Genomic DNA, 22,816 nt, shown 5'->3' with positions numbered 1-22,816 from the left:
AATCCTCTTTCCCCTCCCATCACTTTACAGATGAGAAAATTGAGGCCCATAATGATTAAATGGCTTGTACAAGTTCACTCACTTAATTAATGATAGAGCTTTTCTTGTTCTTGAGTCCTGAGACTGAAGGGAGGAGAGAGTCTATCTCTGGCAGTGGGAGCAGTCTTTGTAAAGCCCTCGAGATGAGGGATAGCATGTCAGTGTTGGGTAACAGCTACTAGGCCTGTCTGGCTGGAGCTTAAGAGTTCATGGAGCCTTGATGTCCAATGCGGAGCTTTCCCCAACATCACGCTATCTCATGACAAAGCATGCTTTGAGGAGTGAAAACATTTTGTGGATGGAATGCATTTTTTGAGAAATTGTTGAGCTTGATTCTTCCTCTTTGATTCTGTTATCCCTTTTGAATTGTGATTCTCTACTGCAGCTGAGCTCAGGCCTCTCTTAAACTCAATCAACAGCCAATGGTTGTGCAGAGCTGTGTCTCCTGGGTGATGTATGGTTTGGGGGAAAAAATGAGGCAAAATGGTGCCTGAGCCCTGAATAAAATAGAAGGCTGAATCTTTTGCAGCATTATCTGGAACTCCCCTATGGAGGGCAAGGAAAAGAAGGAAGTGTCACTTTAGATTGTGGATGATTTTTGTAATTAAAATAATCTAATTTAAATTGGATGGCTATGCATCATTCAGATGTAAATTGATTGGCACAATTAATGAGACTTTCCTCATTCAAGCTCCCATGAATGCACTAAGAAGGCTGGATTGAATTTTATTCTTGAAAGTTTAGTTATGCCTTAATTTGAATTTGGTTATTGAGTAATCATTAACCTGCATGATGTAGTGGATTTGGAATCAGAGGATTTGGGATTCAATCTACTTATTTGATGACTGTAAATCAGTTAACTCCATTCATACTTTTAGGTATATATATATATTTTTTAGTGAGGCAATTGGGGTTAAGTGACTTGCCCAGGGTCACACAGCTAGTAAGTGTTAAGTGTCTGAGGCTGGATTTGAACTCAGGTACTCCTGACTCCAGGGCTGGTGCTCTATCCACTGCGCCACCTAGCCGCCCCCATTCATACTTATATAACCCCCCCTTCCCCCTATTTCCTCCCCCCCCCTCCCCAGTTTCCTTATCTATAAGATTTGTCCTTTTTTTTTTTTTTTTGGTGAGGCAATTGGGGTTAAGTGACTTGCCTAGGGTCACACAGCTAGTAAGTGTTAAGTGTCTGAGGTCAGATTTGAACTCAGGTCCTCCTGAATCCAGGGCCAGTGCTCTATCCACTGTGCCACCTAGCTGCCCTTCATTTTTGTCCTTTTAAGGCATATACACATATACATATATCAGTATCTCACAAAGCTGTGAGATATATATATATATATTTTTTAATGGGGCAATGGGGTTAAGTGACTTGCCCAGGGTCACACAGCCAGTAAGTGTCAAGTGTCTGAGGCCGGATTTGAACTCAGGAACTCCTGAATCCAGGGCCGGTGCTTTATCCACTGCGCCACCTAGCCGCCCCCAAAGCTGTGAGATATTGATGCAATGTTTGTCCTTAATGAGCCCCACATCCTGCCCCTGTGTGCCTCTCAGGGGTCTGTGGCTCTCTAATTTCACTAGTCCCTGGTCAGGTGGGAAACCCCTGCTAGACTCTAAATTCCCTAATTGTACATTTCTTTTCATTGCTGCATCCTCAGGTCTGCTGTTATGTGCAAGGGATTGTGTTAAGGGCTTAGTAAATGTTGAATGAGAGACATAGGATAAATTCACACTGAGGTATTAAGGACTAAATTTGTTACTCCTCCCATGGGCTTTACCTTTTAAGTGAAGACCACAGTTTAAAGGTCATGCTTAATCCAAAGGAATGACTCCTAATAGTGGTGTTTCAGGCATCACAAAGTTTTATTGGTTGGAACTTTGAAGTTCATAGGATCATCTATTTAGAACTAAAGAGGACCTCTGAGGCCATTGAGTGCACTCTCATTATTTTACACATGGAGACATAGGCCTGGAGGATTTAAATGATTTGCACAAAGTTTCAGAAGTTGCACTCTGCAGAAGGAGGATTTGAACTCTTGAACCCTTTCCACAGCACCATGATGCCTACTAGACCTTGGTCAGTCACACGGTTGATGGGGAAAGCTGGGACTTGAAACAATCGATAAGCACTTATCAGGAGTAATAAATAGAACACTGGTCTGGGAGTCAGGAAGGCCTGTGTGACACTGGGCAAGTCGATTAGCTTCTGTCCTTTTCAGTTTCTTCATCTGTAAAACAAGGGGTTTGGACTCTGTGGTCTCTAAAGTCCCTTCCAGTTTTAATTCTATCATCTGTGGTCCAGGTACTGAGCTAAGTCCTGTGCTTGCAAAGAAAAAGCCAAGCAGTCCCTGCCTTCAGGGAGGTTACATTCTTTTTTTTTTTTTTTTTTTTTTGTGAGGCAATTGGGGCTAAGTGACTTGCCCAGGGTCACACAGCTAGTAAGTGTCAAGTGTCTGAGGCTGGATTTGAACTCAGGTACTCCTGAATCCAGGGCCAGTGCTCTATTCACTGTGCCACCTAGCTGCCCCAGGGAGGTTACATTCTAAAGAACACCGAATGAATGTTTGAAAAACGGAAAATTCAATCTATTCCCCTTTCAAAGGAAGTCCATACTGTACCTCCAGAAAAAGGGAGGCACAACAAAGAAAACCTGGTCAAATGCGGATTCTTTACCGTATATAAATCGGGGCATTTAAGACATGTGCTGAGTAGATGGAAAACAATCTTGGAGTAAAAGGCATTTGGGGCATTGATTTGCCATGCAATGCTCATTTCAACTATATCATACAGAGAAACTGAACACTGGGGGTGGGGTGAGATGGGACCTGCCTGGCAAACCTTGCATCACACCACCTGTGCCAAAGGGTATCTCCTCCCTCCCCACATTTCTTAGTTGAGGCGTTTGATTCAGCACAACTTGTGGAGAACTGTAGTTTACCAAGAGATGAGAAACCCAATCTTGTTCCAGGCTTTGCCTTCTTTGTCCAGAATCACACGGATCTGTTAATTAACCCTGTTTCTGGAGCAAAGCAGTTCCCTACTAGGCCACTCTCAGGCCTATTGTCTGAGGGGCTCCTCTGCTGAATGAACTGCATGTGGTTGGAGGGCCAGGCCAGCAGTTTTGTAATGTTGGCTCACAGGAGGCCCACTGTGCTGCCCGTGTGCCGAAGTCTGGGCTGATTGCGGGGGCCAGGAAACCCCACCAAATGAAAACAAATCATTGCAGCCGTCCTGGATCAGGAGAGACTATGGGGCCCCTATGCTCAAGGCATCTCCTGTCTCCTGGCCAAGGCCAAACCCCAAACCAAAGGATGTAAACCCCAACATTAGGAGTCTGTCTTTTTGGCTTGTTTGGGTGGCAGCTACTGACACATATCATTTCCCTTTTTGTCCTGCCCCATGGAGTGGGCAGAATGCTAATGAGTCCATTGTACAGAGAGCCGGGATCTGCCCCTTGCTGGATGGCAGGCCCCTCCTACCAGCTGAAGGGGAGGATGGCTTGCACAGGCTCTGCAAGGATGGGAGACTCCTTCTTTCAGAGAGGCTGTTGTAGATGCTGCCCAGGCTCTCTGCCTTCCAAAGAGAATCAATTTCAATAGGGGTATTTGCTCTTGGCACCTCCCTCCACCTTTTTTCATCTGGTGGATTTCCTATGTGTTGGTATTTAAAGTGATTGTAGTGGGGGCAAGGCCTTGAAGATGGTACCATGTTTGTCTTCTGAAGCTGGTGTTGGTGAATAAAGGTTAGAGAAATCTTTAGCCTGGAGACATTGGGAGAGGCATTGTGTTTTGTTTTGTTTTTTTGGTGAGGCAATTGGGGTTAAGTGACTTGCCCAGGGCCACACAGCTAGTAAGTGTTAAGTGTCTGAGGCTGGCTTTGAACTCAGGTCCTCCTGACTCCAGGGTCAGTGCTCTATCCACTGTGCCACCTAGCTGCCCCTGAGGCAGTGTGTTAATAGTGAAAAGAGCCTTGGCTTTGGAGTCAGAGATCCTGGGTTCAAATTTTAGCTGTATGACCTTGTGCAAGTAAGTTAACTTTTCTGGGTCTCAGTTTCCTCATCTGTGGAAATGGGGTGGTGGACCAGATAACCTCTAAGATCCATTTTGGATCTAAACCTCTGATATCAGTGTTCTATTAGGCCTGTGTTTTTTGTGTTTGACCACAAATAAACTACTCTTTTTCTCTGGGCCTCAATGATTAAATAGGGTTTGATTAGATGGTTTTTGAAAGCCCCTTTTAGTCCTGGACTCTTTGATCTTTGTTCCTCTTAATTTGTCTCACTCGGACTTCTAGGAGAAGCTCTTCCTAAGATTATAATCTTATTTCGAATTTGACCAGATCTTCTTTGTCGTGTCCCCCTTTTTTGGAGGAGGTACGGCAGGGACTTCCTTTGAAAGGGGAATAGATCGGGCTTTCAGTTTTTCAAACATTCATTCATGAGCCTGCAAGGCCCACAAATGTGTTGCCACATTCACAGTGCAGGGACATAGCCCGTCTGATGAGGCAGGTCCCAGCAATCCCAGCGGGTCTAACTGCCAGACTATAAAGTCCCATCAGTCCCCTCACATTCCTCTGGCTCAGCTTAGTTTCCATGGTACTCACTATTTCGTGGGTACATTTTTTCAGACCAAGAAAAGGACCTTTTTCTTCCATTGGTGGCATAGGAGAAATGTTCTCTCTCTTTTTTCTTTGTGGGGGGGCAGGGGCATGGTAGGAGGCAATGGAGGGCCTCTCTGGGCCCACCCCATGGTCCATAGAGCTCTGTTTTTTTTTCTCTGAAAGGGGATGCCAGGAGGTGTGCATTACAACGAGGTCTGGTTATTCTCTGAATCAGCATCTGCTCACTCTTGTTTGTTGTATTCCTTTTCAGGCACAATGTTTAGGGGAGTATCGCCAAGCATCCCAATTTCCCTTTATGGATCTGTTATCCATGAATTTGACTAACCCTGTTAAGAAGCTATTTCTGTTTTTTTTAATCTTTATCACCACTTAAAGGTTTTTTTTTTTCCCTTCGGGGCAATGAGGGTTAAGTGATTTGCCCAGGGTCACACAGCTAGTGTCAAATGTCTGAGGTCGGATTTGAACTCAGGTCCTTCTGAATCCAGAGCCAATGCTTTATCCACTGTACCACCTAGCTGCCCCAAAGGTGGTGAATTTCAAGTAGGAGATGATGAATGGGTCATAGCCAGTATGATGGACAGTCTTGGAGTGCTGTCTTCTTATCAGATATATAGCCTGGGCTATGTCAGAATGGCCTATTATCATCAGCCACTTGACCCTTACAAGAAGTGACTTCCTGCTACAGGAAAAGGTACCATTCACAGTTTCAGCACTAAAAAGCCAAAACCAAAAAAACCCTGGTGGGAGGAGAATGTAGACACAGCAATTCCCTGCTGTCCTCCTATTCCCTGGTTCTTTCCATAGGTCTTTCAGGGAGGGATGCAGAAATACTGTCAGGTCAGGGGAACTTCCCCTGGGGAATTCAGATCATGTGGCTAGTGCCTTCCCGTCTGAGTTTACCTACCTTCCATCTACTCTGTAAATATCTTATTGTGTGTACCTAGTTATTTTTATGTTTGTTTCTCTCATTAGAATATGGGGTCAGGCACCATGTTTTTGTTTGCTTTGAGTCCCCAGAGCTTAGAATTGTGCCTAACACATATTGCTGTTCAGTTATTTTTTGGTCACATCCCTACTTGGATTTTTTTGGCAAAGATATTGTAGTGGTTCTCCATTTCTTTCTCCAGCTCATTTTAGAGATGGGGAAACTGAGGCAAACAGGGTGATGTGACTTGCCCAGGGTCACACAGCTAGTAAGTGTCTGAGGCCAGATTTGAATTCTAGAGGAGGAGTCTTCCTGACTCTAGGCCCTGGGCTGCTCTATTCACTTCACCAGCTAGCTTTCTTGCCTGACACACAGTAAGTGCTTAGTAAAAGTTTGTTGATTGTCATTCCTGATCTGAGAACAGAAAGCTTACTTGAGTGGATCTCACACCATAACTGACTAAAGGTTAGATTAGTCAGGCTAATTATCTGTCTGCAGTTGGAACAATTCTTTTCCAGGTCTTAAATACCCTGACTGATTCTGCCTCCATCAGAGGCTTAGACAGGCTAGTTATCCTTCTTTTGATGCACATGGTTCCATTGTGTCTTTCTTGATAGTGTTAATCTGAGCTGCTCAGAGCATTGTAGGGGAAGGTGAATCTTGTCTCCTTAGTCTTGTGTGATGCAGAAATCTGGGAGACAGAAAGGATGTCCAGGTATGTGTGGGAGGGATTGTGGTATATCAAGATTCAGCTTCCCAGGTTGCCTCCTTCCAGCCAAAGGAAAGGGGCACCTTCTACCCAGACACTGGCTCCTGTTGTTACTTCGTAGTTTAAACCAACAAGGCGGGGCAGCTAGATGGCCCAGTGGATAAGCACCGGGCCTGGATTCAGGAGTACCTGAGTTCAAATCCGGCCTCAGACACTTACTAGCTGTGTGACCCTGGGCAAGTCACTTAACCCCAATTGCCTCACCAAAAAAAACCCAAAAAACCCAACAAGGCTTTTTATTAAAAAAAGGAACCTCAAATCCCCCCCCCCCAAAAAAAAAAACAACCAACCAAACACCTCAGAAACAAAATGTAGCTGTGGCCAAACAGGAAGGGTTGTTGTGAAGACCAAAGAGGAGAATAATTGTAAAGCTCTTAGCATAGTTCCTGCCACATAGTAAGCCCATACATTATTATTATTATGGAAATCTTTTCTACCTTTAACCTTTTATGAGATGAGGAGATAGCTTGGTACAATGGAATGTGTACTGACTCTGGAATGGGAGGGCTTGGGTTCAAATCTCATCTCTGATATTTTTTAACCTGTATGATCTTGTGGAAGTTTTATCTCTCTCTCCGAATATATACACATACATACATATATATATATATATTTATATGTGAGTATATGTATGTATATATATACACATACACATATATAAAATGTGTGTGTATGTGTATATATATATATATATACACATACACACACATTTTATATATGTGTATGTGTATATATATACATACATATACTCACATATAAATTGATATATATACACATACACGTATATATGTACACACATATACTTTACAATTATTATCTCATTTGATTGTCACAAGAACCCTTGGAGGTAGGTACTATTATTATCCCCATTTTACAGATGAGGAAACTGAGGCAAACAGAGGTTGAATGGCTTGCCTGGGGTCATATAGCCAGGGAGTATCTGAGGTGGGATTTGAACTTGGGTCTTCCTAACTCCAAACCTGGCATTCTGTGTACTATGGCACCCCCTAGCAAGTCCCTTCTTCTCTCTTCTCCCCGTTTTCCTGATCTGTTAAATGAGGAATTGGATTAGATTCCAGCTCTTCTTCCATGATCCTATGAACAGCCTCTTCTTGCCAGTATCAGTCCTTATTTTTTAGAATTTTTGACTGAGTTCTGGCACCCATGAGTCAGAAGTAACTCAAGGGCAAAGCCCTATGGAACTTCATGAAGTTATGGGTCACACCTACTGTGTGTGACTTAGTGGGTTACTGAGGTAGCTGAGGAGCCAAGGCCACAAGATCAGAAGACCCTTGAGGGCAGGGACTGAGTTCTCCTACTCTTTTCTCTTACCACCCAAGTGGTTGGCCCAATGCAGGGCACATAGTAAGTGTTTAGTAAGCATCGCTGACCAGGCTGGAGTTGCTCTGCTGTATACAGTGTTGTTGCCCTTCTTCTTCCATGTAGGGTTGGATCCAGCTGGCCCCATGTTTGAAGGAACAGACATCCACAAGCGGCTCTCCCCGGATGATGCGTACTTTGTGGACGTCCTCCACACATACACCCGTTCCTTTGGCTTGAGTATTGGCATCCAGATGCCCGTGGGCCACATTGATATTTATCCCAATGGGGGTGACTATCAGCCAGGCTGTGGGCTGAATGATGTCTTAGGATCCATTGCCTATGGAAGTGAGTTTCTTTGCCCACTCCCCACTCCTGTCCCATTTCATCACATACAAAAACTCAGCTTCAGTGATCCCATTGCCCTGATAGGACTTCCTTTCATTCAGCCCAACCTTGGTCCTAACCCCCATCCTTGTGGCTATGCCCTTTATGCTGCCAGCCACGTCTGTTTTATTATGAACCCACTTGGCGTCCTCTGTCGTGCCTTGTTGGAAATGGCTTGATGTTTTGCAAGCCTGTTAATGGTTGGGGTGCCCCATCGTGCCTGCTCTGTGTGTTCAGTCTTTGTTATCATAGTTAATTTATTAGCTGCTTTAATTATTCTGTAATGAACCTAAATGATTTCTCAGAACAATTTTAATTAGTCTTCTGGGAGACAGAACTGGTTCATGGACAGATTGGGGTGGGCTGAATTTGCTTCTGAAATTCCCAAAGAAGCTCATCACCAGGGGGGATGACCCCTAGGGGATGACTTTGTCCAAGTCAGTCTGCTGGGTTGAACTAAGGTTCATTATAGTTCTTATATCAGCACAGAAGCTGGATTTGTTTATTTGTCTTTTTGGCCCCAGCAATTCATGAAACTCAGATACAGATGGAGGTATCATGGCTTGCATAGCTGGGGACATTCATAGATATTTGAAGTCTTGACCTTAATGGGGCTCAGGTTGTCTGCCCTGTCCCCCTCACTCTCTTTTCTCTTTCATCTTTCCCTTAGCCATCACAGAAGTGGTGAAATGTGAGCATGAGAGGGCTGTGCACCTCTTTGTGGACTCCCTGGTGAACCAGGACAAGCAGAGCTTTGCCTTCCAGTGCACGGACTCCAATCGTTTTAAGAAAGGCATCTGCCTGAGCTGCCGGAAAAACCGCTGCAACAGCATTGGCTATAATGCCAAGAAAATCCGGCACAAAAGAAACAGCAAGATGTACCTAAAGACCCGAGCTGGCATGCCTTTCAAAGGTAGTTCCACCTCTCACTCCTCAATATGACTGTGCATTTCAGTGTCTAAGCTCAGATAATTCAATTTTTTTTGGGGGGGCCATGGGGATTAAGGGGTTAAGTGACTTGCCCAGGGTTACACAGCTAGTAAGTGTCAAGTGTCTGAGGCCGGATTTGAACTCAGGTACTCCTGAATACAGGACCGGTGCTTTATCCACTGTGCCACATAGCTGCCCCCTAGATAATTCAATTTAACAAATATTTCTTAAGTGCCTACTCTGTGCCAGGCACTGCGCTAAGTGCTGATAAGTGTACATCATTATAGTGCAGCTGGAATCTTAAGAAAAAATGGCTATTAAGTTAAACTCCTGTAAAGTGAATTACATTTTGACATTTTGGACAATGTCAGTAAGTATTATAGAGAGGGGATCTTAAGTCAGGAGACTTGGGCTCAAATACTGGCCTACTTACCACCTGTGTGACCTTGCCTGAATTTCTATGCTCCTCTGTGCAATCTGTAAAGTGATAGGGTTGGATTGAGAATCTTTAAGGTTCTTCCTCTTCTTATATCAGCCAATAGCTGGGTGGTTTTAGAGTCAGTTCAGGTAGGTGGATAGCTCAACAGACAGTTGCTTTTCAAAGGGAGCACAAATTCTAAGCCAGGCCCTTTCAGACAGAAAAACATGATCCAATCAGGAAATCTGTCTTCTTCCTTCTCTATCTGTCACTTTCTCTATTCCAGAGTCTTAAACTCCAGAGTGAAAAAAAGCATCACTTTTGGTGACTTCCCCATGGCCTGGACTCCTGGCCTACTCACAGCATCATTATAAATGATGCTCTTGTCTGACCTCCCATGTTCATGTTCTGACAGCTGCCCCATTGTTTTCAGTTGCTAATGGCTATAGGTTGTTGTTTTTTTTCTTTTTTTTTTTTTTAAATAACACTAACGCTAGGGTTTTTGAGACTGTTAAGGCTGACTTGAGAGAGAATATCTATGACAGCTTATTTTATGGAAATGACCCCACCCAAATTCAGCCCAGTGAAACAGGATGATTCAGGTGCTCCCAGGGTTGGCAGGGCAGGTATTTTTCTACCAGAGGTAGCTGAGGATAGTGAATTCTGGTAGTTTGAGGATGGCATTAATGAGGCAGTTTAGAGCAGTAGAAAGACCAGGGCATTTATGTGTAGGAGACCTGAGTTTGAATCCTTGTTCCTCCATCATGCTACTGTGTAAGCTTGGGCAGGTCACTAAGCCTCGAGGAACCTTACTTTCTTTTTCTATAAAACAGGAATAATAACAGGCCTTTTCTTCCTATGAGAAGCTCTTTGTAATTGCATATTGCTATTATTGTCAATGAGGCTAAGGTCATGCCTTTGACCCATGGATTTATCTGTTTCTTTTGTTATGTCTGAAGGTCACAGATGACACCCATGTTGTGTAGTGATAGTCATCTTTGATGCCAACGTATACATTTTTGGTCAAAAGAGAATGAGAGAGAATGTGGATAGCTCAGTCAGAATCCTTACTATGACAGTGCATTTGTGGTAGTGTCATAGGGGCAACTAGGTATCACAATAGATAAAGCACTGGCCTTGGGGTCAGGAGAACCTGAGTTCAAATCTCACCTCAGACACTAACTAGCTGTGTGACCCTGGGCAAGTCACTTAACCTCAATTGCCTTAAAAACATCCTGGGCCATCTCCAGTCATCCTGTTAGATATCTTTTTTTTTCTTTTTTTCATCCTGATATATATCTTGCCACTGGACCCAAATGGCTCTGGAGGAAAGAGTGAGGTTGGTAACTTTGTCAACTCTCCCTCACTTAAATCCAATTCATGACATCACCTTGATATAATGGTGCTCTGTAAGAACAAAGGACAAACAACAAGAAGAAGTGTGGTCATTATGTAAGAAGGACAGGGAATACTTAAAGGAGTTGTCATTTCATCAATATGGGGAAATCGTGATGTGGAAACTTTGTCTACCAATAAAGATCCTAACCCATCTATGACTTAGTGGATAGTCCCTGTGAGTTGCTTGAGGCACAGAGAGGTTAGATGATTCATCCACGGTTACCCAGCTAGTAAGGATCAGGGGAGAGATTTGAACCTCATTTTTTTATGATTTCAAGACCAGCATTTTATCCCACTATACCACATTATGTCAATGCCATGATGCTGCCTCCCACAAATAATGGTACTGGGCCACGAGCACATGAAACTGCCACGTCATGCCATCAAGTTGCATCCTTTAATTGATTGATTTTTTTTTTTGGCCCAGCAAATTTTGTAACACGTTTGTACTTTGGCCCATTGGCAAAGGAACAGAATCCATAAGTAAGTCAATATACAACTAGGCAGCTTAGAGAAAAAACCCATTGAGTCTGGAGAGAGAAAATCAAGGTTCAGTTCCTGGCTCTGCTCCTTATTGATTGTGTGTGACCTTGGAAAAGTTGCTTTCCCTTTCCAGCCTGAAATTTTCTCCTGTGTTAATTGAGGGTGTTGGATTGGGTTAGCCCTAAGATCCTTTCTGGCTCTTCAGCCCAAGATGCCATTTAGTGAAGGCCTACTCTTGTTCAGGCATTGCTGACTAATAGGTCAACAAAGCCAAAGGAATGACACCATCTTGGTAGAAATGCTGGCACCATCAAGAGAGGGGTGGAGAAGGGGCATCTCTCTGGGGTCCCAGACCTCACTTCATGTAACTGGTCACTTATTTTGTCCATGGCCATGGAACTATTGTGGAAGGTGTCAAACTTTAAAAGTTAGGAATGTCCCCTAAATTTCCAAAGTTTTCCTCAGTAACTTTTTAAAAAATAATAAGCATTTTTATTTATAGTTTTGAGTTCCGATTTTTATCCCTCCTTCCCCTCCCCCCTCCCTGAGGTGGTAAGCAGTCAGATATGGGTTATATATGTGCAATTATGTGAAGCATCACCATATTAGTCATTTTGTACAAAAAACTTGAATAAAAGAAAAAAATGAAAGAAAGTGAAAAATAGCAGGCTTCAGTCTGTGTTCCATCAATATCAGTTCTTTCTTTGGAGGTGGATAGTAGGCTTCATCATTAGTCCTTTGGGATTGTCTTGGATCATAGTATTGCTGAGAACAGTCAAGTCATTCACAGTTCTTCATCAAACAATATTGCTGTCTCTGTACACAATGTTCTCTTGGTTATGTTCACTTCACTATACATCAGTTCATACAAGTCTTTCCAGTCCTTTCTCGGTAACTTTTATAGAGTCACCAAACATTAATTTATTCAAACTCTTCTTGAACCAACTTATAGGATTATAGGATCATAGACCTGGAGCTGAAGGACCTCAGAGGCCATCCAGTCTATTTTACAGATGAGCAAACTGAGGTCCAGTAATGTGAAACTTTTTCAAGGTTTCACAACAGATGTAGGATTTGAACCCATCTCCTGACTCCAGAATAAGTGATCCTACCATGATACCACACTGTTTCCATTGAGGCAATTGGGGTTAAGTGACTTGCCCAGGGTCACACAGCTAGTAAGTGTTAAGTGTCTGAAGCTGGATTTGAACTCAGGTCCTCCTGACTCCAGGGCCAGTGCTCTATCCACCGCACCACCTAGCTTCCCCACTGTCTCCATTTTTACCCCATGTCACCTCTCAGGATCATGGGGCTCAGGTTCATTCATATATATGTATATGAATACATATACATATACATGTATATATATATATATATGTGTATATATATATATATATACATTCTATTGGCATAATCAGGATCATTCCACAATATATATTACATTGGCATAAAGCTGCCTTCTCTTTATCCTAAAACAAGTTCTCAATGATGCAACATTGACAAAGAGGAAAGCTCGGGGCTGGGGGTGGGGTGGGTGGAGGGGGAAGCCAGGCATCATAGGATCAGGGTGATCTAGCTCAGGACTGATTACTTTTGTGGCCTGGCACAGATATTGTATTCCGGTCTTTTATCAGTCAATCTCCAGATTTCAGTTTGCCACATTACTCCCTTAGTGCTGGTTCAATGATACCATGAAATCATAAGCAAGGCCTTGTAAGTATCTGTGCTCTTCTTGTCTCTACAGTTTACCATTATCAGATGAAAATCCATGTCTTCAGCTACAAGACCATGGGAGAAACAGAGCCCTCGTTTTATGTTACACTTTATGGTACCAACACGGACTCCCAATCTCTTCCTCTAGAGATGTAAGTCATGTTCTGCCATTCTAATGGTCTGGAATCAAGTATTGTGAGGAACCTTAGAGTAAGGGGAGAAGGGATGGAGAGGTTGGCTGTGTGTGCATATATACATGTATACACGTTCATGAGTTGGCACTGGGGAGTTGTCAGTCTTAATTCTTACACAGGTCTAGAGCTGGAGGGGACTTCGGAGGGAGGCCACCTAGTTTAAAGTCATGGTAGAGATGAGGAAACAGGCCCAGGGGGATTAAATGAACTGCCCAATGGTACTGGGTTTTGAATCTGGGTTCTTGGCTTCCAGATTCTTGGCCTCAGGCTATATCTAGAAGGTTCACATTTCAGAATTGGTCTTTTAGCCTAACCTTTACCTGAGCAGAAATTCCCCTTTCCAGAATTCTTCTGCTTAATGACCTTTAACAGAAGGGCCTCTATTACTTTTCAAGGTAGTCCATTCTTCTTTGGATGAATCTAATTGTTAGGAAGATTTTCCTTACTTGGAGCCTAAAATTGTCTCCTTACACTTCTACCCATTGTTACCAATTCCGCCTTTCAGAGCCAAGAAGGATAAATTGAATCTCTCTCGCTTCAAATACTTGAAGACAGTGACTTCCTTACCTCTCTTCCTCTTTCCTCCTTTTAAGTTTTCTCTTTTCCAGGCTAAAGAGGAATGAATTAATGGAAAAAACCTTTATTAAGCATTTACTTATATGCAAAGCACTGGGCTAAGTGCTGGGGCTACAAATAAAAAAGCAGAGACAGTTACTGCCTTTAAGGAACTTACATTCTAACAAGGGAGACAACACATATAGGTTGTTTCATTTACAAGTTCCACAGGCCTTAGGGTACAGAGGCAAAGGACACAGTAATGCACCTATCTTTTTTTTTTTTTTTTTTTGTGAGGCAGTTGGAGTTAAGTGACACACAGCTAGTAAGTTGTCAAGTGTCTGAGGCCGTATATGAACTCAGGTCCTCCTGAATCCAGGGCCAGTACTCTATCCACTGCGCCACCTAGTTGCCCCTACACCTATCTTCTTTAAAGCCATTTCCACTGATTAAAAACATCCCCAGTTCCTTTAATAAGTTCCTCTGTGGCATGGTCTCCAGTCCCCTCATCATCGGTCCATCCCATAAACCCTTCTGTATACATTCCAGCTTGTTATTGCCTTTCTAAAATGTAACATCCAACAGGGAGCTTAGTACATCAGATGTGGCCTAATCAGGGCAGAACCAGTATGATCACCTTCAGAAATGCTCTACTACTCTAACTGCGCCTAAGATCACTCTACATTTATTAGATGCCGTTTCTCATAGCAGACTCCACTTGCCCATGGTCTTTTTCATATGGACTCAGGTCTAGGCTCAATCCCCCAAACCCTTGATTTTTCTTGTTATTCGCTTGTTTTCAGTCATGTTTGACTCTTCATGAAGAGTTTAGTATCTTGGCAAAGATACTCGAGTGGTTTGCCATTTCCTTCTCTAGCTCATTTTTTATAGATGAGGAAACTGAGACAAACAGGGTTAAGTGACTTGCACAGGGACACACAGCTAGTAAGAGTCTGAGGCCAGATTTAGACTCAGGATGGTGAGTCTCTGGGCCCACCACTATATCCACTGCTCCATCTGCTTGCCTTGATTTTTCTTACCCAAGCGTATGACATGTAGTCTATTGTTCGGGCCTCTGGAAAACTTGGGATCTTGAGACTCCCACCCAACATGTTAGCTCTCTCTCCCAGATTTATGCCATTTGCATGTATGAAAAGCACCCCCCCCCCATGATTTCTAAAAAGTCACTGGTAAAAAGGGTAAATAATGAAGAGTCGTGGACTTCAGTAACCCTGGCCACTCCATTAGAAACCTACCTCCAAAATGATCTTTTAAACGGTGGTTCAGAAATTCAATTTTTTTCCCCTCATGTACGACTCTCTTAACCAGTTTGAGTTTTCTCTTCTGAACCCCTCACTTTCAACCAGCAGCAGTGATGATAATATTTCCTCTCCTCTAAAAGTCTTCAGTTTCTTGCTAGGACTTCATAATCTCTCTTAGTGCGATCTATGTTCCTTCTGGGGGCATTTTTTGTTCCTCCTTCTGCCCCGCTTCCCCTTCCCATCAACAATCCCCCGGAATGGGTAAAGGTCTTCAGATTTGACAAGACTCACATCCTGGATACATCCCCTAAGACGAAGGTCTCTCTGTTGTTAATGTCGCCTTAATACCTGGCTGCTTCTGTATCCCTCATCCTGGAGTCACCCACTAGGCCCAGAACTTCTCTCTCCTTCTTCTGACCATTACTAGATAATACTTCACTTGATAGCACTTGTGGCTCAATAGCATCATTTCTTAGAGAAAAAGAAGCTGCTGCTTCCTGAGAAGATTTCGTTCCTCCACTATGGGAATAACCTCATACCAATCACGTAGCTCCAAATATTCTGGGGTCCTTCCTCTTTTTCTTTGTCACATTCCTCTGATATGGGGTAGGACTCTCTGCTCTCTCTTCACATCCTCTTCGCATTCCTTTTCTTGGGTTTCTCTTTGAAGCATTTCTATTCTCTTCAAGGACACGTCATTCTTCCAATAACCTGGATAGTGATGAGATTTTCCTCTATCCCTTTCACTTTCTATCATAGAGATGCCAGCCTGCAATTTGTGCCATACATAGCTATTACTCAGCACTGGTAGAAGCAGGGAGTGGACTGAGTGTGAGTAATCAACAATGTGAACGTGTTTTGGGGATCAGCTAGGCAGAACCCAGGTTATGTCACACCCAGGGATTTGGTAAGCCTACAAAGATCATTTTTCCTTTTGTGTGATGGGTAGGTAGTGGGACAAGGAATACATTGGTCAGCACGTGTTTGTTGGGGAGACCCTCTGGGGGAGACAAAGAAATACTAGACAAGTTTCCTGGACTTAAGGCATGTATAGTATGGGGAGGGAGGATGGGTCAGAGTGATGAGAACTCAGTGAAGCTCAGAATATTAGATTTGGAAGAGACTTCAGATATCATCTATTCCAGGTGTTCTTAGCCTAGGGTCAATTAACTTGTTTTTTAAAAAATTGATATATTTATTGGTTAATATTATTTGTTGTAATACAAATAAACCAGATTAATGAGATGTTGATGCTATCTTTATGTTTAATGTTGCACTGTTTTTTGAAACCTCAGATACAATCCCTATCTTTCTCAAAATTGAAATAATAATTTGTAGAAAATATATAAAAATTATAATGTAAGAAAATGAAATCAAGTGGAACTTACCTTTTAACTGAATTAAGTTGTTTTAAAAATATTTTGGTAACTGTATTTGAGTATAATTGGGTCCCATTATAATTCCATGCATTTTATTTTATACATTTAAAAACATTATTCAACAAAGAGATTCATAGGTTTCACCAGACTGTCCAAGGAGTCTATGACACGAAAAAGCTTAAGAATCTCTCATATAGGGGCAGCTAGGTGGCTCAGTGGATAGAGCACTGGCCCTGGAGTTAGGAGGACCTGAGTTCAAATCTGGTCTCAGACACTTGAAAATTACTAGCTGTATGACCCTGGGCAAGTCACTTAACCCCAGTTGCCTCACCAAAAAGAAAAGAATCTTTTATATACAATTCCTTTGTTTTTCTTTTCTTTTCTTTCTTTTTTTTTTTTTAGCGAGGCAATTGGGGTTAAGTGACTTGCCCAGGGTCACACAGCTAGTAAGTGTTAAGTGTCTGAGGCCAGATTTGAACTCAGGTACTCCTGACTCCAGGGCCAGTGCTCTATCCACTGCGCCACCTAGCTGCCCCCCAATTCCTTTGTTTTTCAATTGAGGAAACTGAAATCCAGGAAGAGGGGTAGGGATACAACCATTTATTAAGTGCCTACTATGTCTTAGGCACTGTGTTAAGTGCTTTATAAATATTGTGTCATTTGAGCCTAACAACAACCCTGTGCGGTAGGTGCTATTATTATCCCCATTTTATGGTTGAGAAAACTGAGGCAGACAGAGGTCAAATGGCTTGCCTAAGGTCATAAAGCTAGTAAGTGTCTGAAGCCAAATTTAAACTCAGGTCATCTCGACTCCAGGCCCAGTGCTCTATATACTGTGTCACCTAACTATGATTTTGTCATAGTTATAGAATCTAAGAAGAGCTGTGAAATCTCATTTTATAGACAAGATACATGCATTAGAAAGGCAGCACAGTATGGTGGATAGGTATACTGGCCATGGGGTTGTGAGAGCCTATAAAAGCCAACCCCCCTGAGCTGTGTGACTATAGGCGAATCACTTAACCTCTCCGAACCTGTTTCCCCAGCAGTAAAAAATGGGGGTTACCTGTATCTGTATCTCTTCACAAGATAGGTATAGGGCTTAAATGAGGTAATACATCTAAAACATTTTGTAGACTTTTAAAGCACTATGTGAACATTAGCTGTTTTTACTATTATCTCTCATACTCAGCAGAAAGTAGAGGATGCAAAATTAGGACCAAGTGAGTGGCACAGAGAGACAGTTTTGCTCTTTCCCTGCAGAGTGGAGCAGATAGACTTAAATTCCACCAACACCTTCCTGGTGTACACGGAAGAGGACATGGGTGATCTCTTGAAGATCAAGCTCTCCTGGGAGGGCACACCTCAGTCCTGGTACAACCTGTGGAGAGAGCTGCGAAGCTACCTGTCAAAACCCCACCAGCCTGTGAGGGAGCTTCACATTAGGCGCATTCGGGTCAAATCTGGGGAGACCCAGAAGAAGTAAGTCACCCACTGGCCTTTCTCCTGTCAAAGCATTCATGTCTCTTGCATTCCTCACTTCTTCCAAACCTGTTCCCCCAACCTTTTATGAGCTTTTTCAGCCATTATAAAATATCTATCTATCTATCTATCTATCTATCTATCTATCTATCTATCTATCTATCTATCTATCTATCTATCTATCTATCTATCTATCTATCTCTTTATGGGGAAAGGCTCACTTCACAAAACAAGGTAACTTCACCAGCCTGCCTGGGATGGGCATTTTGGCCACTTTTGGGCAGGTGGGTTCTTGCAACAATTCTGAAAACCCAGGTTGTGGAGACCGTCTCTTCCACTATTGCCTCGGTCTAGAATCAAAGAACTGTATGTTGTGTGCCAAGGGCCAAGGCTGATGGATCTTCAGCTTACTCCAGGAAGATGTCTTTGATAGGCATGGCTTCCTCCCAGTAGTATCTCATTTTAAAAGCATCCTGCCTTTCCCCTAGGGAATGCCCTGGGTTGGGATGCTGTTTTCATTTCAATCTGTGACATACCCAATTCCAGCTTCAGAAATACATTGTGCACTTACAAGGACCCCAGGCCCCATCTGTAATGGCAGGGTCAGATGGGTGGAGAACACACAGGCTTCTGGCCAGCGAGTGCTGTGCTGCCCCTCCCCAGGAGCTGATGCCATTCACTACTCATGCTGGCTTGAAGGAGCCAGGAACTTGTATAATACCTCATAATGCTTTGTTGCACTGCTCAAATAAGCAGTCTCATTTAAAAAAATTAAACAACTGTGTGCGTCTGTCTATGTGTGTGAGGCTGGGAAAATCTGGGGGACCTTGAATAAGAGGAGAGAATTTTTTTTTGTGATTGACTCTCCACATCTTTAGAGAGGTCCCTGCAAATGTTAGGAGAGCCGAAAGCAGCCTTTTCCCTCAGATTGTCTTCTGTGTTGTGTTCAAGGGAGGCTCTGGTACTTTCTCTACTGTATTTTCCCCTCACACAGCTGGTTTGTAACCATGGACTGTAAGTGCTCTAAGGGATCAGGGCAGAGAGGGTTTCCTATGTACTGCACTGGTTAGGAAAGGCTTCTTGGAGAAATCACATGCTTGGTCTTGGAGGATGTGTGAGATTTGGATGGGCAAAGGCATTCTGGGTAGAGGGAACATTGTGTATAAAGTGTAGAGGCAGGAATGGGTCTGATTTATTCATGTAACTGGGGGGATCCTTGCCTCATTAGAGAGAAGGGTAAATTTTGGGGAAAACTGAAATATAAGGTTGTATTAAGAGAATGGGGCCACATTATGAAAGGTTTTCAAAACTAGGCATTCGATACAATAGAGAATTATTGAATCCTTGGGGGTGGGGAGAGTGAGATCAATTTCTAGACTCTCAGAGCTCCAGGAACCCGAGCAGTCATTGAGTTCAACCTCCTCATTTTGCAGATGAGGAAATGGAGGCTCAGAGGGAGGAATTTCAGGATCATGTGGTTAGATGGTTAATGTTTAATTACCAGAATAATGGCTGTGTCTTCTTTTCCTTTCTTTTTGTTCTTTGTCTCCTTCCTCCCTTGTCCATCTCATCCTGCTACGTCCTCTCTGATTGATGCTGTTTTTCTTAGTCACTGGCAGCACATTCTTGAGCTTCTGGTCACAGCGGTTTTGTCTTCTTTTTTGTCCAGACTGACTTTCTGTGCTGAAGATCCTGAGCAAACCAGCATCAGTCCTGGCAAAGACCTCTGGTTTACCAAGTGCCGAGATGGCTGGAGAGTAAAAAATCAGACCAGGTATGATAGCTCTGCTCACTCTCCCACATCCCACCTTTGTCCTTTAGGGTTTTACTATCAGGGTTCTGGGACATGGTGCTGTCCTTGCCGTCTGGCATGGACCTCCGAGGTTGTCTAATCCAACCCCGTCAATTGACTGACTGGTGAGGAAACAGATGAAGCCCGTAATAAAGCCCACATGCAGTGACTTGCCCTGGGTCACTCGGCTGGCATCAGAGTTAGCATGTTAGCTTTTATCTCTAGACCCAGTGCTCTTTCCATTGGACCATGCACAGAGAATATTACCTAGCTAAACAGAATTAAGCAGCAAGATTAAGCCTTCTTTCAAATATGATTTATGCTATGCTGTTGACAATCTCCTCCATTCACTTTGTATTTTGTAATTTTAAAATTACTTTTACGTTCACTGTTTTATTTGACCCTCAAACAGCCTGCCTTGTGGGGTAGGTAGTATCATCTTTATTTTATAGTTTTAAATAAACTATACTTATATAGTTTAATAAATGTATTTTATTCATATAAGTAAATTGTAAATATACGTAAACAGGGATAGCTAGGTGGGGCAGTGGATAGATTGCAGGGCCTGGAGTCAGGAAGACCTGAGTACAAATTTGGCCTCAGATAATTACTAGCTATGTGACCTTGGGCAAGTCACTTAACCCTGTTTGACTCAGTTTCCTCATCTGTAAAATGAGCTGGAGAAGGAAATAGCAAACCACTCCAGTACCTTTGCTAAAAGTGCCCCAAATGGGATCATGAAGAGTCAGATATAACTGAAAAATGACTGAACAAAAACCCCACATCAATTCATAAAAATAAATAATAGTTAATATTATATTATACTAGTTAATGTTATATTATTAATAATTAATACATATAAATATAAAATAACTGTATTTTATAGTTAGGGAGGTTGACACTCAAGAGAGGTTAATGGGTACATTAACCTTATGGGTGAGTTGGAGCCTGTCACCAAAGTCTCCTGATTTGTCCTCAGAGTTCTTCCCTATACTTCCCACTATGTCACCATTTCTGAAGAAGAAAATATTTTTATAGATCTTTCTCTAGATTTTTTTTTTTTTGGAGAAGATGTGAGTGAGTGTTTGTGGCCACTGTTGTGAAGATTTTAAACATGGCAACCTTGAGCTAGCAAATCATGCCCCCAGGGATTGCCTGGTCAGGTTATCAGTTTTCTCTTTCATATTTACTTATAATTGTCATTAGTTCTTCATTCTCCATCCCTCTCCTCCTTGTTCTTTAGAGATGAACAGTACTTAATCTACTTTTATTTTTTATTAAAAAAATTTTTTTTAATTAAATTAAATTTTTTTCTTTTTTTGTGGGGCAATGGGGGTTAAGTGACTTGCCCAGGGTCACACAGCTAGTAAGTGTCAAGTGTCTGAGGCCAGATTTGAACTCAGGTACTCCTGAATCCAGGGCCAGTGCTTTATCCACTGTGCCACCTAACTGCCCCCAACAGTATTTAATCTAAAGTTCCAAGCTTCATTTGCAAGATGGAAAACCACAGAATGTTAGAGCTGGAAGGGCCTTTGGAGATATTATGAGGAAAGAAACTGAGGACAGGAGAGGTTTGTTGAATAGGGACCATCACCCACTCTCCTGATGACTTCTACTCCAGTGTTCTTTCTAGTCTCCCAGGGTGTGGTTATTAGAAAATGTTAGTACTTTTTGAATTTAACACCCACTTGTGGGCTTGGGGGTGATTCCCTGAAGGACAACCCTAAAGTCTTTTTCATAATAGTTGCTGAATACTCCCCCTTCCCCTTCAAAAACAAAACTGGAGAGGCATCTATGAAAATGTTTTCCCCTATAGATATAGGGAAGGTATTGGGAAGTAGAGGAAAGAGCCCTGAATGAGGAGTCAGGAATCAGGAGACCTTTGTGACAGACTCCACTTCACCAATAATTTACTGTGTCCTCATTAGCCTTCCCTGGAGTGTCTTGGGAATGAATGGTCTCAAGGTGTTTGCCACTGTCTCATGTTCTCCTGGGCCCTCTCTTTACAGCTCTGCCATGGATCTGCTCTAAGGGTCCTTTTGGAAGTCTTGGCCCCAGACACCCACCGCCGTCCAACTACATGGAGAAAGTTACTGCTGAGGATCTACCCTGAGGGAAGGATCTCCTCCTGGCTGCTAACAGGAGGGCACTTGATGCTTGGGCTCAGGCCCCGCCTTTTCCCACGACTGCTATAATGGCAGACAGGAGGGGAACTCATCCATTACTGCAACTACCACTGATACTTAGGCTAGCATTAACCCTAACTGAATGCTCAGTGAACCCCGAGTGGTGGCTGAGGCCCAATTCTGTCTACTAGCTTAATGTCTGTGTGCTTCTCAGCACTGGTTTGAAGTCCCTGGAGAATGTCCAGCTGTGTTTTTTAGCCAAGGGAAAACTCAACCATTGTGAAGTGACCCTTAATGGATGAGGCACAGTAAAGGACATACACACCTACACCAAGGATTCTCTGGCTGGTGGTCTTTCCCCTGAGGGTCATTTCAGAAAAAGTCTTTCTGACATGATAAAACACATGGGAAATGTTCTGTGCTTCCACAGAGAGGAGAAATCACATGCGGAGGGGGGATGCTGAAGGGTTCTGGGCTCCTTTTGGTTGCACTGTCCCTATTTGCCACATTTGAGAAGTCTAGGCTCTCTTTTCACATGTTCTAGCAATTTCTAAAGGATTGTTCACTTGTTTATCCAACAGATATTTATTGAGAGATTACCCATAGTTGGTTGTGTGATGTTGGACAAGGCACTTCCTCTGAGCCTGTTTCCTCCTCTGAGAATGAGCGGGCTAGATTTAGATGACCAATAAGGTCCTTTCTGGCTCTGGCATTCAGTGGCTGTAGGAGATGCAACTATGTAGACACGTACCCTGGAGGTCATAAGTGGTCTCTTCACATGACCTATGGAAAATAATGTATTGGCTTCTAATCACCATCAAGGGAACTCTATTGGCTTTTCTCTATACTAGAAAATATAGCTGGTTAAATTTCAAAACAAAATTTTCACCATTCAGGCGTATGGAAGATACTGTACTTATTAAGCATATTTGTATATGCAAAAGTCAACATAGGTCAAGGAAACTTGGATTCAGGAGCTACAGATTGGGTTTATTTAAATCTTGGTTTTACTTTGCACTTGAGA

At 42.8% G+C, this 22,816-nt stretch overlaps 1 protein-coding gene across 1 annotated transcript in view; it reads left to right on the top strand.

The window, feature by feature from the left end:
• LIPG (lipase G, endothelial type) overlaps nt 1-22,126 on the top strand; it is a 31,414-nt gene extending 9,288 nt beyond the window's left edge. The window contains exons 5-10 of the mRNA XM_043991099.1: nt 7,800-8,021; nt 8,731-8,973; nt 13,034-13,154; nt 17,656-17,874; nt 19,544-19,648; nt 21,676-22,126. Coding sequence (XP_043847034.1) covers nt 7,800-8,021; nt 8,731-8,973; nt 13,034-13,154; nt 17,656-17,874; nt 19,544-19,648; nt 21,676-21,697 — 932 coding nt within the window. The 3' untranslated portion in view covers nt 21,698-22,126. The remainder of the gene's footprint in view (nt 1-7,799; nt 8,022-8,730; nt 8,974-13,033; nt 13,155-17,655; nt 17,875-19,543; nt 19,649-21,675) is intronic.
• Nucleotides 22,127-22,816: the final 690 nt, after the last annotated feature.

The sequence above is a fragment of the Dromiciops gliroides genome, chromosome 1 (genome assembly GCF_019393635.1).
Source record: "Dromiciops gliroides isolate mDroGli1 chromosome 1, mDroGli1.pri, whole genome shotgun sequence".
In the NCBI taxonomy this organism is placed as follows: Eukaryota; Metazoa; Chordata; class Mammalia; order Microbiotheria; family Microbiotheriidae; genus Dromiciops; species Dromiciops gliroides.
Note: the sequence above shows the minus strand (reverse complement) of the source record. Positions and strands in the feature narration are given on the sequence as shown.